This window comes from Cyprinodon variegatus, unplaced genomic scaffold (genome assembly GCF_000732505.1).
Source record: "Cyprinodon variegatus isolate N-32 unplaced genomic scaffold, C_variegatus-1.0 Scaffold767, whole genome shotgun sequence".
NCBI classification, from domain to species: domain Eukaryota; kingdom Metazoa; phylum Chordata; class Actinopteri; order Cyprinodontiformes; family Cyprinodontidae; genus Cyprinodon; species Cyprinodon variegatus.
The window spans coordinates 76,225-90,611 of NW_015151220.1; the positions used below are offsets into that span (position 1 = coordinate 76,225).

The 14,387-nt window shown below is 37.4% G+C and overlaps 1 protein-coding gene across 1 annotated transcript in view; it reads right to left on the minus strand.

Moving 5' to 3' along the window:
* naa40 (N(alpha)-acetyltransferase 40, NatD catalytic subunit) overlaps positions 1 to 14,387 on the minus strand; it is a 15,964-nt gene continuing 1,577 nt past the window's right edge. Inside the window, exons 2-8 of the mRNA XM_015395928.1 lie at positions 10,998 to 11,093; positions 8,745 to 8,797; positions 7,102 to 7,197; positions 6,838 to 6,996; positions 6,662 to 6,745; positions 6,088 to 6,165; positions 1 to 3,329 (exon numbers count right to left, since the gene is read on the minus strand). Of these exons, the coding sequence (XP_015251414.1) occupies positions 3,182 to 3,329; positions 6,088 to 6,165; positions 6,662 to 6,745; positions 6,838 to 6,996; positions 7,102 to 7,197; positions 8,745 to 8,797; positions 10,998 to 11,093 (714 nt within the window). The 3' untranslated portion in view covers positions 1 to 3,181. The remainder of the gene's footprint in view (positions 3,330 to 6,087; positions 6,166 to 6,661; positions 6,746 to 6,837; positions 6,997 to 7,101; positions 7,198 to 8,744; positions 8,798 to 10,997; positions 11,094 to 14,387) is intronic.

Genomic DNA, 14,387 nt, shown 5'->3' on the forward strand with positions numbered 1-14,387 from the left:
CCTTTATTTGTAACATACAAATAAAACACTGACAAGGCAGAATGACTTTCCCTTTCATTGTCACGGAAACACGCAATCTCAAACATGGCGTTTGCCTTTATTCAACATCATCTTTTATAAAAAAAAAAAAAAAAAAGGCCAAGAAAAGACGAGAGGATGGATCCACAACAGCTTATATATATTTATACTTATGTACAGACAAGATACGAAAACGAAGAGAAGGATGTGACACATGGAATAGGAAACAAAAATACTCACTGGCTTCAAAATAAAACTGGTAAGGATTTTTCTTTTTTAAACAACTCCCCAGTGAGGCTTTTTATTTAAAAAATAATAAAATAAAATACAGCCTGCAGCAGATCTAAATTTACTCTCATGCAATGTCACATTTTTAAGGAACTGGAACAAACTAAAACCGAAGAAGTTACTTACAGGGATTTCAGTGTTTTCACTATTCAGGTTGTGTTTACAGTTGTATTTTTTAAATGTTCTTGTTTACATATCAAACAGACTCCACATCTGAATCAACAGGAGGCTGTAAAGATGACCGACTGACCTGAGAGAGAGAGACTACACAGAATTGTTTTAACATTATGGTGTAAAAAAGAAAATAGTACAACTAATCACATTGCCTGGTCCTTCTGTCATTTCTTTTAATCAGTAAAAGATAAAACTGTTGTTTTTGAGTCAAAAAAAAAACTGAAAGCCCCATTTTATAAATCCTCTCATAATCAGTTAGTAATACATTTATTGTAATGATGAATGACATATCTGACCTGTTATTTGCCCACATTTCAGCCTCCAGTTTCACATTTTTACAACAAACCGTACAAAAACTTGATAGAACCGCTTATAGGAATAATTTTTTAAAAAGCAAATACTTAAAACGTACCAACTCAAGGCCGTCACTGTGATGCAGGATGGTGCATGCGCACATTTTCAACCTGAACAACGCACTAGACGTAAAAACTAGAGAGCTTCTGGAGGCAAGGAAAGCAGCGTTAAATAAACGGGGTTGCTGGATTCACAGCTTGTGTTTTTCTTTCTTATAAACAGATGTGGAACTATCCTAGAACAACTTTCCAAATTGATGCACATGTGTAGAATATCTTTTCTTGCGGCTTACTGCGACTCTAAATGAATCTTAAACTTCATGCAGCTGCAGGTCTGGCAAATTTCTGCCGTTTAAAAAAAAAAATGCAAGTAATTATAAAGCTGGGATTAGACCTGTGTTGATATTTTGGCTTTTGGACAGCAGTTTTAATCATGCAAGAAAATAAATACCCTAAAAACAAGTTAATACTGAGAAACAGAAGGAGTGGTGCTTCGTTTCTATGCTCAGGACTGATTCTAACCACCTAATTCTGAGCAAATCAATATGATTTGCTCAAGACAGCATATTTAGGCGAGAAAATGTTTTGAAAGGAGCTACTGATCAGGTGATGGTTTGCATTCCTTTCACAATGAATATTTACAGAAGCATTTCTTTCCCCCCAAGGCCAATTACCAACTTCCATGAAATTGGGCCACATGTCTGCACTAACAATGAAATACAGGCTCAAATATTTACCTACATTATCATTATTATTTATGGTTCTCCTTTAGCAAAAAACACCTCAACATGTCATCTGATATGGAGTCGTTTCTATAACTACTTGGTTTTCTGGAAGCATAATCAACATAAAAGCCAAACCTGTTTAGGGTGAAGTTTATTAATAAACGCCTTTTATACATTAATTCATATTTCCTATTAAGGAATGGCCAACTCCAGAATGGACTTATCACATCGCTAAAATTTGCCCACATCAGCAAACCAAATTCATGTAGTTAAAAGGTTATTATTGTCACAATAACTGGGGGCTTTATCTTGATGACAAAGGGGAGTCTGTCATGTACGGTGGTGGCAGCATCATGCTGTGGGATACAATGCACAGCATTGAATAGATGGAATAAGGAAGTAAAAGGAAAAAAAATGTATTTTTAATTAGTTCTATAGTTAGAGGAAAATACAAACCTACAGAAAAGGATGTGTTAGAAGAGGGTGGGGGGAAAAAATGTATACACGCATCCAAGCTTGGTCTGGAAGGTTAAAGCAAAGCAGGGTCGAGCTTTTGGAGCTTGAGCCGCCCCCGTTCCAATCCTGTGGAATATTTGTGAATCAAAAACAGAAAAAAAAACAACCAATTTAAACAAACTCATCCATTTCTCATTCAGCCCGTTTATGCATTTAGTTTCCGCTGTGTGAAACAGAATTTAAACTTTGCACTGTTTTTTTTGTTTGTTTGTTTTTTTTAATCATTGCAGTTTGATAATTATTTAAACCTGCAAAAAAAAAAAAAAGTCCAAACTATTGATTAGAAGGCCAAAATGAATGCCTTTAATGGCCAACTGTATGTAAAGTTGTGACCTGAGCTCTGAATGCAGCATTAACTCTGATACCCAGAGCTCTTTTAAGTGAAGCTTGTTCTCTGATGACTAAAAATAAGAGCAGGTCTGCTAGGATCATCCAGAACTTTGAGACTAAGAGGAGAGGGAAAAGTAGAGATGGCAACTGAAGTGTGGGTTTCAGTAAATAAGCTTTGTTTTCAACATAAAGTATTAGAGAGGAAAGGAAGGAGTGGTCTACTTTTCAGAGGTTAAAAATTGCATTAAAAGCGAAAAATTTGGATTCAAGCAGCTTCCATGTAAATAAAAAAGGGGAATGATGAGGGGGCAAAGTTTACGAGAAACTGAAAAATTCTAAACTTATTTGAATGTTAGGTCTGAACTCAGCACCCGATATAAAGCTTTCCAACAGACTAGAGGAGACAAACTCTTCAGAGGTGGAACGAGCACCAGAATTTGTTCAGTTTAGGAATCAAAAAGATTCATTGCCATGTGGTACCAAAGGAGTTGGAGCAACACTGGTTTTACTTAATGTCTGAGAATAACTGACAAGTATGAGTGGATGGAGGAGGAATGGGGGGCAGGTCGATAAGTAGAAGAGAAAAAGCTTGAAATAAACAGAAACAAAAAGACACACAAACAGAATCCTGAAAAACAGTTTTCTGCACCTCTAGCCAGGAGTTCCCCCTACGGCTTATTTAAAATAAAAAAAGAAAACGCTCCGTCATCCACATACAGCTTTCGAAAGTTGTCGGATTGCAGCCGTTAGCGAGTGCTTCCTGATAGCAGCGACCTTTTAGTGGCAGCAGCCGCCGCAGTGCCCACCGCCGTGGGTGTGGCCCGCTGAGGCCTCGCCGTGTTTGGTCCGCCTGCTGAGGATCTCATAGGAGCAGTCGTCGCCGCAACAGCCCGACATGCTCGGCGAGGTCTCGTCAATCTCGAACCTGGAGGCAGAGGAGTTTGTTACAGGAGCAGGACACGCACATCGGTAGAGCCGGGGCAGAAACTAGTTAAAGCGCTGGAGCACATCTGGTTTCAAGATAGATGATGACCCTTAGTGCTCTACCACATTTACCAAGCGCAGCATGAAAAAATAAAATGTGTAGGGAGATCTGGAGGTGTGTTCAATTGTGGCAACCAACAAACTAGACCAGCTCAGTCAGAAGGAGCGACAAAATACCAGCAAAACATTAGGATATTTGTGGAGACAGAGAAACTGAAACAAATCAAAGTTACCGTATTTTCCGGACTATAAGTAGCTACTTTTTTTCCAACGCTTTGAACCATGAAACTTTTAAGAAGGTGTGGCTTTTCTGTTGATTTTTCTCTGACTGCCAGACTGAGAAATCAAAGTTGGAAATAAAGGAATAAGGGGCTAAGTTTCATTTAGCACAAGATGCTAGCAGCAGGCATGACAGAGAACAAATGTCCCAAATTCACATATTTTGACATTTATTTGCCGCATTAAAGCTGCTGAACCAATGAAGAGACTGGGCTCAACTCCTGCTGAGCTCAAATAAAGAGCAGATGAAGCTCCATCTTTCATTAGAGGCGCTTACTGCAGTGAGCCAACAAGCTAACGGTAGCTAGCATTCTTCTTCGTCCCCACTCCAGTAGATATCAGCAGCTTACAGCCTGGTGCAGCTTATAGATGTGCGTTTCCAGGTTTGTTTGTTTTTTTATAGTGACGGGCGCTCTATAGTCCAGAAAATATGGTACATAAAATACAAGAATTCGTAGCATTTTAGTGCTTATAATCCTGGGCTTTTAATTGAGGGACCAAAAGATTAGGCTTTTTTAATAACTTATACATGTTTGTAGCTTGATTCCCTAATTAAACCCTACTTCCATACCACTTTTATAAAAAAAAAAATCTAATATTAACAGCTAAAACCACTATTTTAAGCTAAGTAGTTAATCTTTTGGCTTTTTAAAAACCGCAAATTTTACTTTGATATTATGCAGTTATGAAATGCTCAAAACATTAAATTTTTTTTATAGATAATAAAGCATCTTTACTCTAAAGTCAGTTCTTTTCTTAAACATGTTAGTCATCCTCTAAATATTTTGACTACGGAAGTAAAATATTTTCAATTTGATTTGAAAGGAACAGCAGCTGATGACACTCAGTCAGATGTAAAACCAATCTTATCATCCATTGTCTGAGAGAAATACCTCATGGGCAGTTTAAACATTTATGGTATTCAAAACTAGTGTTCAGAGTGACTAATGAATTGAAATATAGGTGTTTAAAGACAAAAAGATGGTATCAGTCAAAATTAAAATCAGCATGTGAGGCTCTAAAAAAGAAAGAATATCATAGGGATCTCTAGAAAACAACAACAACAAAAATGACAACTCTGGTTTACACCAAAATTAAAGTCAGTGATTAACAAACTCTAGAGCAGAGGCAGACAGTTCCAGTCCTTTGCAGACTTTGGCCCTGGATGATTTATATGCTCTAATCAAAAATAACTAAAGGAAATAGTTGGTAAGAAGCCATTCATTTGAAACAGGTTCACATAGAAAATGCAAAAAAAAAATAAAAAAAAAGATACAAATGAGGACATTAATTAGAGAAGCATTGGGGGAACGGACTTGCTTTAAGGCCTGAACACACAGGTTATGAATGACTTTTTTCCATGTCACACTGACTGCATATAGAGAGGCTACATCTTGGCAGGGTGAATAGATCTGTACTGATTTTTTTCCACTTCTATACAAAAAAAAATAAAATAAAATCTTCAACCACTTTTGACTTGGACAGATTATGAAAGGTTGTTAAAAAAAATAAATAAAAAAGATTAAAAAGTGCTGGTGCATTCTAACGCCAGCGTTAGAATGCCACCTAACAAGTCTGTGCAGCTTCTCAAACTGGAACACACAGAGCATGTTCTTTAGCCTATATTAAGACATAATGAGATCTACATCTAAACAAAAGATAAACACAGCAATAAACGCTGTGGGGCAGTTTATATGCTGAATGTGGCAGAGAGGCGATTCTTACAGAGAGATCTGGCTGTAAAGTTTATTCTTTCTTTTGTTCATAAAGAGGGAAGAGAGAGGCCACGCTTACCTGCTCTATCTGCCCCCCCCCCTATTTTGTTTTGTGAGGCTCAAAAAAAGGGACACTATTTTACTATATCCATTTTTCTCCTCCTGAAGTAATTTTTTCTTCCAAGGAGATTGATAAACTTTCTGTCCCTCGTTTATGCGAGGCTCACTACTTTATTCATTTTCTGTCCCCCTGAACTCCTATCATGGGTAAAGTATTCTTGTTTTAATGTTTCATTGATTGTTTTTGCACGAGTCTGTCTCTTTTGCTATATATGCTCTGTGGGACTCTCCGTCAAAACGGACTCTTTCCTCTTGCGATTAACAGATTTTATTTTGTATTTTCCACAAAAGCGGATGTGTGAACTGGTGTGTAGTCCAATTTACAGTGAACTAGGGTCTATCTAAGTCAGACCTCAGCAGCCCCCTTGCATAAAAGCCCCCTTCCATTTACTTTCAATATGAGCTAAACTTCACAACCTCGTCCGACACGATTTTCTGTCGATTCGTAATCGTGTGTTCAGGGCTTTAGTATAGCCCATTTGTTTTGAACAAGTGGGATGAGAGTGTGTGTTAAAGGTAATGATGCTCTGCAAATAAAATAAATGGACAAAAAGTTTTCATCATTTCAACAGCTCCTGTACTCACTGTAGAGCTTCTCTGAAGAACTGGTAAGCCCCGTGGTTGTGTTTGAAGACTGTCAACATCACTTTCTTCATCTGTGTACTGGGAGGAAACCAAAGCAAAAGCAATGAGAGATCATTTACAATTAAGGTTTGTTTTGACTTTATCAAAAAGTCAAATGGTTACTGGTAATGCACAATTTTTTCACTAATAAAAAAACCTAATTATTGTACTTTTCAGGGCTGAAACAATTAATAATAAAATTGTAAACCCAATTAAGTAATCAATTAACCATCAGAGCAACCCACTTAGAGTAGGAATTGTGCCAAATTATAAAAACAAGGAAAAACAGTATCATTTTCACCATCTTATTTTAATGATGATGGAAAATTTAAGTTGTTGCAATTTTAGCTTAAGACACATGATAGCGATATCTGAGGTTTCCAGAGCTGCAAATGACTTTTTGGTTCACTTAATATTTTCAAGCAATAAACCATAATTTTGACTCTTTGTTAAATGATAACATGAAATTTTATCATCTAAAATGAGGAACGTGTAGAAATAAGTCACTGCATGAAAACAGAGCTGTTCTCGTCACCTGTTGGCGATGAGCTGCAGGATCTGGATGAGAAACTTGCCGAGCCCTTTCCTTCGCACTCTGCTCTCCAACTGCACCTCATAGCTGAAGAGTCCAGAACAAAAACAAAGCATTTCAAACAAATAAAATAAAAACAAAAGCAAAAAGCTTTTACGAGAGTTTTTAGAGCGCTCTACCAGTATAAAACCTCCTCCCCACACTCTACGTCGAATCGGAAGTGAGAGAAGGCCAGAGGGGTGGAGTCTGCGTCGCGGGCCAGCAGGTACCATGCCCTCTCGTCGTTCATCTCTTCTCTCTTTTCCCTCTCCTTCCAGCCCCACTCGCTCTGCTCATATCTGCAGCAGGGGAGGGGAAACCTCTTTGAATATCACAAACTCAACAAGGCCGCTTAGAGAGGTTTTAAGATGTCATCGACTGAACAGAACCAAAGGATTTCTTACAGCGTCTGCATGTTGGCTCTAGTGAGTTCGAAGGCCCACTCCACGGCCAGCGGGTTGAGGGAGGTCACTCTCTTACACTCTATCTGCAGGTTCAACCTTTGCCAGAAACAAATAGAAAATCAGGAGTGAGGATTCATGACTGGCATAGTTTCAGAGCTGGAGACAATGGGCTCTATGCAACACTCTACGACTTCCTGAACTAAAGGTATAGTGGAGGATGTTCTTTCTCCGGTTGGATCATCAAAATAAGTAATCCTCCTAATTGTCAATTATTCTGGTGATTTGTTCACATAAGGCCGTTCTACGTGCTCGCCCACATTTTCACTTAACGGTGGTGAGTCAGACATAGTGGAAAAATTGCATATCTCCTTTTGGAAAATAAGTTTGTATGAGCGATGCAAACAGCAACTTTCAAACAGAGCGTGCACGAGGAGAAATGGCCTTGTGCATGCTCTCACATGTGTTTATTAGCCGTTCACTCTCGGGAGCGAGTACAGGTTTTTTTGAGTTTTTGGCTGGCACTAGTGGCTTTTTTTTTTTATTTATTTTTTTTTATAGTAAGCCGACAGGAAAGATGGTGTGAGAGAGCGCGGGATCAAAGGACCACAGGTCGGATTCGAACCCATGTCAGCCGCATCGAGGACTAAGGCCTCTGTACCTGGGTTGTGCACGCTAACAGCTGCGCCACCTGCACACACCCTTTTTTTTTTTTTGTGCAGAGGGCAAGTCTGTTCAAAAATGTGCAAAAATCCTCGACTATACCCTTAAGGATGCTGACCTGACCTCAATGACCCTGGCCAGGACACACCTGGATTAATCAGTTAATCGTTTTGTTTTTTTTTTGGCAAAATTATTATCATGATGATTGTTATTCTTACTTATGTTTTTAGTTTTCAACCCAAGGATGTCTGGAACACGGGTTGTGTGTGTGTGAAGTATCTGTCTTGTCGATAGTTGGTCTATGTTTTTTTTTTTTTTTTGAAGTTTTTGTGATGTAAATATGGAGTCCTACTTTTTTTTGGTTTTGTTTTGTATGTCCTGTCTGTTGTCTCAATATGANCGAGATCAAAGGACCAGAGGTCGGATTCGAACCCGGGTCGTGCACGCTAACAGCTGCGCCACCTGCACACACCCCCTTTTTTTTTTTTTGCAGAGGGCAAGTCTTTTCAAAAATTAGCAAAAATCCTCGACTATACCTTTAAGGATGCTGACCTGACCTCAATGACCCTGGCCAGACACACCTGGATTATTCAGTTAATCAGTTTTTTTTTGGGCAGAATTATCATCATTATGATTGTGATTGTTATTCATACTTATGTTTTTAGTTTTCTACCCAAGGATGTCTGGAACACGGGTTGTGTGTGTGTGAAGTATCCGTCTTGTCGATAGTTGGTTTATGTTTTTCTTTTTTTTGAGATGTTTTTGTGATGTAAATATGGAGTCCTACTTTTTTTGGTTTTGTTTTGTATGTCCTGGACGGGATGTCTGTTGTTTCAATATGAAAAACTAATAACAAAAAAACAATTTGATTAATCAGTTCATCCATTAGAAAAAGACGGATAACAAAAGAGCTGCAGTTCAGGAAGTAGTGGAGTTGTGCATAGAGCCTGTTGTAAAGAAAGCTGGCAGAAGGCGATGCGTACCCATTTCTGTCGTACTTTTTGAAGGCTGGAAAGGCAGCCAGAGGGTCGTCGAGCTGCGGGGAAAAATAAAATGATTATAAAAGAATATTTAGCAGCCATCAGAATAACAGGGCTCTCTGATTTGTAGTCATGCAAAGAAAATTATCCCCCTACCCTTAACAACCGTCATCTCCAAGGAGAAATGTATTATCTATTACCGTAAGGAAGTGAGTGCCTCTGAGGAAAGGCATAGCTAACATTCTGCATGTGTTTTCACAGCAACGGTGAAATGTCGCCAGCAACATGTGCAACATGCAGAACAGATCGTTTAATAAGAGAAGGGAAAACCGAGCCTCCCTTCAGCTGACTAAACTCCACTGTTCTGTCTGCTGTCAGAGCTCAGATCCTTTACCATTGTCCTTTTAAAGCCTGTGTAGCATTTTCCATTCACATTAATCTGGGTAATTTCACTTTCCTGTGGCTAAAGTTACACTAGAGACCTTTTCTAAATGACCCAGGCTGTTTGATGGGTCTATACAGCCACATATCCTGTAGTGCTTTGTTTTACATGCAGCAACACTGGCTGAAGATCAGTGTACAAATCTTATTTTTTATACCTTTAACTGTCACAAAAACAAGTTTTAAGATGTTTTTAAGCTACATCTCAAAAAATGTATCTACTTAGTTTATTAGGAATTAGCAGACTCAGAGCAGCAGAGCTCTGTGCTCTCAGATCGGTGACTCAGCGTAGTGGGATCTCCCCTCTAACCATCAAACCTGTCAGCTAGTTAGTTATTTCCCACCATTAATATGTAAAAAAAATTGTTTTAAGATGTTTTTTTTTAAATGAGAAAAACCCCTCAAAGCCTCATCTGTGTAGGTAATTATCAAGATTATGATGCTGCTTAAATATACTTTTATAGAAGGGCGGAGTCCTGCTGACGGGTCAGTTTGGTGGTGGGCTAGCTAAGCTAACTAGACGGTAGTAGCACTGGAAATCCCCAGTTACAGCTGCCTTAAAGACGGACAGGTTCGGGTTTTCCCTCTGCCTGATATCAGTTTGCATCGACTGATAGTGAACAGAAACGCTGATAAGGTGTGTGGTAAAAGATGCAAAGACAAAAATATAAATTCTTGATTTTTCATCATCCGGTTTTACCATTTTAAGTTTGTGTAGGTATTAAATAAAAACCGTTTCAACCCCAATTCAAGAAAAACAATATAATGGAGCATTATTAAGCAAGCAGGGAACTCTCAGCTGTCCTTGTCCAAAAAAAAAAAAAAAAAAAAAAAAGATCAATAAAATTTCTTTAGACTGGCATTTTATGCAATGCAAACTTTACTTTTTGGATTTATATACACGTAAATGTATATATTTTTTTCATTTTGAGCTGTAAAGGTGGTCTTTTTATAGTTGAAGGGCTGTATTGCATAAGCTTCCAGGGAGACGTATACCAAGATTAAATGTGGACATGAGTTATAATTAGATCTCTTTTCAAAAACTACTTAATCTCATCTTTAAAATAACGTATGTACAACATCTGAGTTTTCTTAGTACTACTTTCTAGATATCGAACCCAACAAAAATCTATCAGAAGTTTTTCTTTTAAATTTACTCACTTTTCCCCCAATTTATGGGGTTAAAAAAACACTTGCATTAAACCAAGATAGCCCATTATTCAGCGAACCAGGGGTTGATGGATATAGCTTTTCTTTTAAGAAGTAACAAACTAAAACTACATTCTGGAGTCATTTTTCAATAGAGACAAAAGGCTAGGAGTTTGGACAGCTCTGCCCACCACCATCTGCCAATAGATTTTAGATTTAAAAGAGACACCAGGAGAAAGGTTTGCAGAATTTATGTCTGAAAGAGTCATCATACATCCAGAGAGGCCTGTTGAGGAAAAAGCATGTGTGTTTTCATATGAGCTCAGCTTCACATTTTAGCCCACAGTCTTTAATTTCAGCACATCTGAGGGCCGTTAATGATGCCAATTAATTATGCATAAAGAGGCATATGGTGTTTTTGGCATATTAAATGCTACCAGTGGCTCTTTATGACATGATGTGGGATGGTGACCTTTACTGTAAAGAGCAAAGTGGCTTTTAGTACCATGTGGAATCTAATTGAGTCTCATCAGAGAGCCTGGAAAGGTGTTTTAGTCTATGAGCTCAAACTGATGGCTTTTATCTTATTGTTTGCAATAAGGAAGCGGTAAACAGCTCTCTGTGGTGAAGGCAGCCGTCACATACGATAACCTGGCGCTAAATTACCTTATTGGCTGCTTCCACCTTAGCACACACTGCGTCCATGGCTGCCCTCTCCTCCAGACGCCGGGCTTTCTTCTCCTTTGCTTTGTTGGATTTCCTCTGAAAAGGAAAAAAACAAGAAATATGATATGGTGGTCTAGCGGTTGGGATTCTGCGCTCTCAGATGCGTGTATCTGTCAATGGTGGAGTATGATATAAATTAATATTAGGACTGTTTTCCTGTTGCAAGGTGAGTCCATCACACCTTCAAACTATTTCAGCTCAAACAACTTCCACCAGCTTTTTGTCCGTAAACAAGGAAAGAAAACCCACAGCATAATACTGCCACCACTCTGTGTTACAGGACTATAATTGGTGGTAGCTTTGCACCACACAGGACATTTAGCAAGAAAGCAACAGAGCTAATTTTGATTCTAACTAAAAGTTGTTGGTAAACAACTACTTCTTATAAAAGAAAGTTTGCTGGACATTTTAAAATCGACACCACTATAGATTTTATTTATATATTTGAATTTAACTTCCGTTTGTTTGTTTTTTTATTAAGATTACATAACATGTTTAGGTTAGCTTCCTCCCATTGGTTTGTTATAATTTAAACCCGTACAAAGTTATAAACACAAATCTATCAAACTTAAATTGTATTATGACACGATAAATAATGATTCTTCAAAGGACATTGAGGGCAATTTATGCCTTTATTAAGATTTCAAAAACTAAAAAAATGTAAAGCTCTTTATGCTTTCTCTGACTTGTCCCAGTTTCCCGGTTTTAAGCACAACACAGACGAAAGGTCTAAATCTAATCTGAGGCGATCCAGATGTTAAAAAAGCATTAAAACCTCTTAAAAGATTAGAATACTTTTTTGTTAGAACATGTATGAACTTATTGTTTCTTTATTCTATCAAACGGTACCCAATAATTCATTGTTTATTTATTTGTTAGCAAATATAGCAACTTTCTTGAACAATAATAATAATAATAATAATAATCTGGTTCACTAAAAAACTACAAGGAATGCCCTGTAAAATCAAAGCAACAAACAGAACTAATCCAATTTCAGGTTTGTGAGATTTAATTTAAGAATAAATAAATGTGTAGAAATTAATACAGAGCAAGAATGATTTTTTAGAAATTTAGATTTGACCAAATTAAAAAACAAAATTCAAGTGTTAACATTTTGTATTTTGGGGTTTTTTCCCATACTTTGTTTTGTTTTTCTATTACTTACATGGAAGCTATATTAAATTAAAACGCATACTTTTCATAACTTTTGTTTTGTGTGAAAACTGAATAGCTTCCTTCCTGTCAGATTCTCCCAGCCGAGCTTCAGCTCTCTGCAGCTCCTCCAGAGTTTCAGCAGCTTGACTCCATGATTAATGCTCTATTTACCAGTTTAGTGCTACTGACGAGTTAAAAAAATAAAAAATTGCCCGTATTCTTTCAGCTTTGCACAACATGGTGATTAGTATGGATGCCTCTACAAAAACCTGTAACTTCATCCCTAAAACCATCGTTAATGAGTCGAGTCAGCATTTATTTGCTCGCATCAGGATTTTGGCAAGCAATACGTACGGCCGTATATTGTACAGCCTTTACTTAAAAAAAAAAAAAAGGGACAAACTTCGCTAAAATGCTGAAAATTTCACAAGCAGCAGTTGCTGGAGTTGGAAAAATTTTATTTTTGCTGCTCGACACGCCACATTAACCCATCAGAGAAGCTGATCTGGGAGCTGACAGGGAGACAGACAGCGCTGCTGAGGCAGATCGCTATGATCACTCCTCTGAAACTGGTTATTAACGTCTAAATTAACTTAAAATGTCATAACCTGCTGGTAATATATGTTAAGTTTTTATTATTCTTGTGCTTGCAGTTTGTACCATAATACCTAAAAAAACATCTACTTCCAGCCACCATGAACAGTAGGGGAAAACCCAAGTGGCGACCAGGCCAGAGGCAGATGCTGCTGGGGATGCCCAGTGACAGAGCATTGCACCGAAATAATATTTTAAGACAGGATTGTAATCTTGATGAACTGACAAATTATGTTTTAGGTGGACTTTCCCACATAAAATATATTAACATGACTTTTTTCCCACTTGCAGAGGCATCAAAAATTAAGCAGCAGGGACTTCTTTGCTGCTCAAATTGCGTGCGGTGTGAACGTAGCTTTACACCTTCTTGTTGTTTGAATTAACCTATGAAACATAATATTGTACCTAAAAATTATCTAATTTCTTCCTTATGAAATTTCCATCTCTAGTCAAGCAAACATATTTCCCATATTTCCTAATCAGGACAAAAGTAGTGTCCTAAGACAAAATGTTAGCTGCATTTCATTTCAAAATGCAGGAAATAGCATTTCAGAGTCTAAATTTCAAAAATTTACAGGGAAGGATACCCCCGGATCCCCCTAAGCCACGCAAAGCCTAAAGATGTGATACACCAATTCTAGCTAAAAGCCTGGCTTGCATGGTCTAAACCTGAGAAATCCTAAAACAATTGCTTGAAGAGAAGCAGTAATTTCCCCAGCAATAACAAAATAAAATTTAAAAACTTGTTTCAAATTATTTTTAAAAAATCACGAATTAGCCAGAAAATGTAGCCAAAAATCTTAAATGTCTCTGTTTTTGTTGATACATTTCATCACAGCCAAGAATCCTGCTGAACAACCAGATTAAGCACATGATGGACATTTGATACAATTGTTTAGCTGCCATCTGACTCCTTGAAGCTTTAACGCAAATACTTACATTTTGTCTCGCTCGGTGTGCCTGAAAGCCACACTAAAACAATTATAAGCCTCAACCACGGGTATAAGCCTTAAGCGTCTAAAAACATGTCGGACCACGAAGATCAAACCAAGAAACATGTTCAGTCATGCAGATCAAATTTAGCTGTCACAATAAAAAACAATTTGATCCCCTTATGATTATCAGCATAATATAGCCATGTCATTAAAAAAGAAGCAAACAAAACAGGACTGATTCAAACAAATATATAAAGTGAGATGGATAAAAACATCCTTTATGTCCAGAGGTAGGTTTTTTATGCATCAACAATAAGAAAAAAAACAATGTATAAAGCTTAAAAATTCAACCTTAAATGTACAAAAAAATTTGTATATAATCATTAGTATTTTGGGGGAGCAATTAATTGTATGCTTATGTATTTACTGAGCATTTATTTATTTCTGTATTTATTTTTAATTATGGCAGAGTTGGTCCTCCATACTAACTGGAGTCAAAAGGAGCCTGTTCATTTAAGTTAAAAGACTTTGACTTAACAAGTTTCTTTTATTTATTTATTTTTTCCCTTTCACTCTTGTAAGGGTTTTTTTTTATCTGTGAAAGCATCTAAGTGGAGGAGGATTAGGGCCACTGAAAAATTTTAAA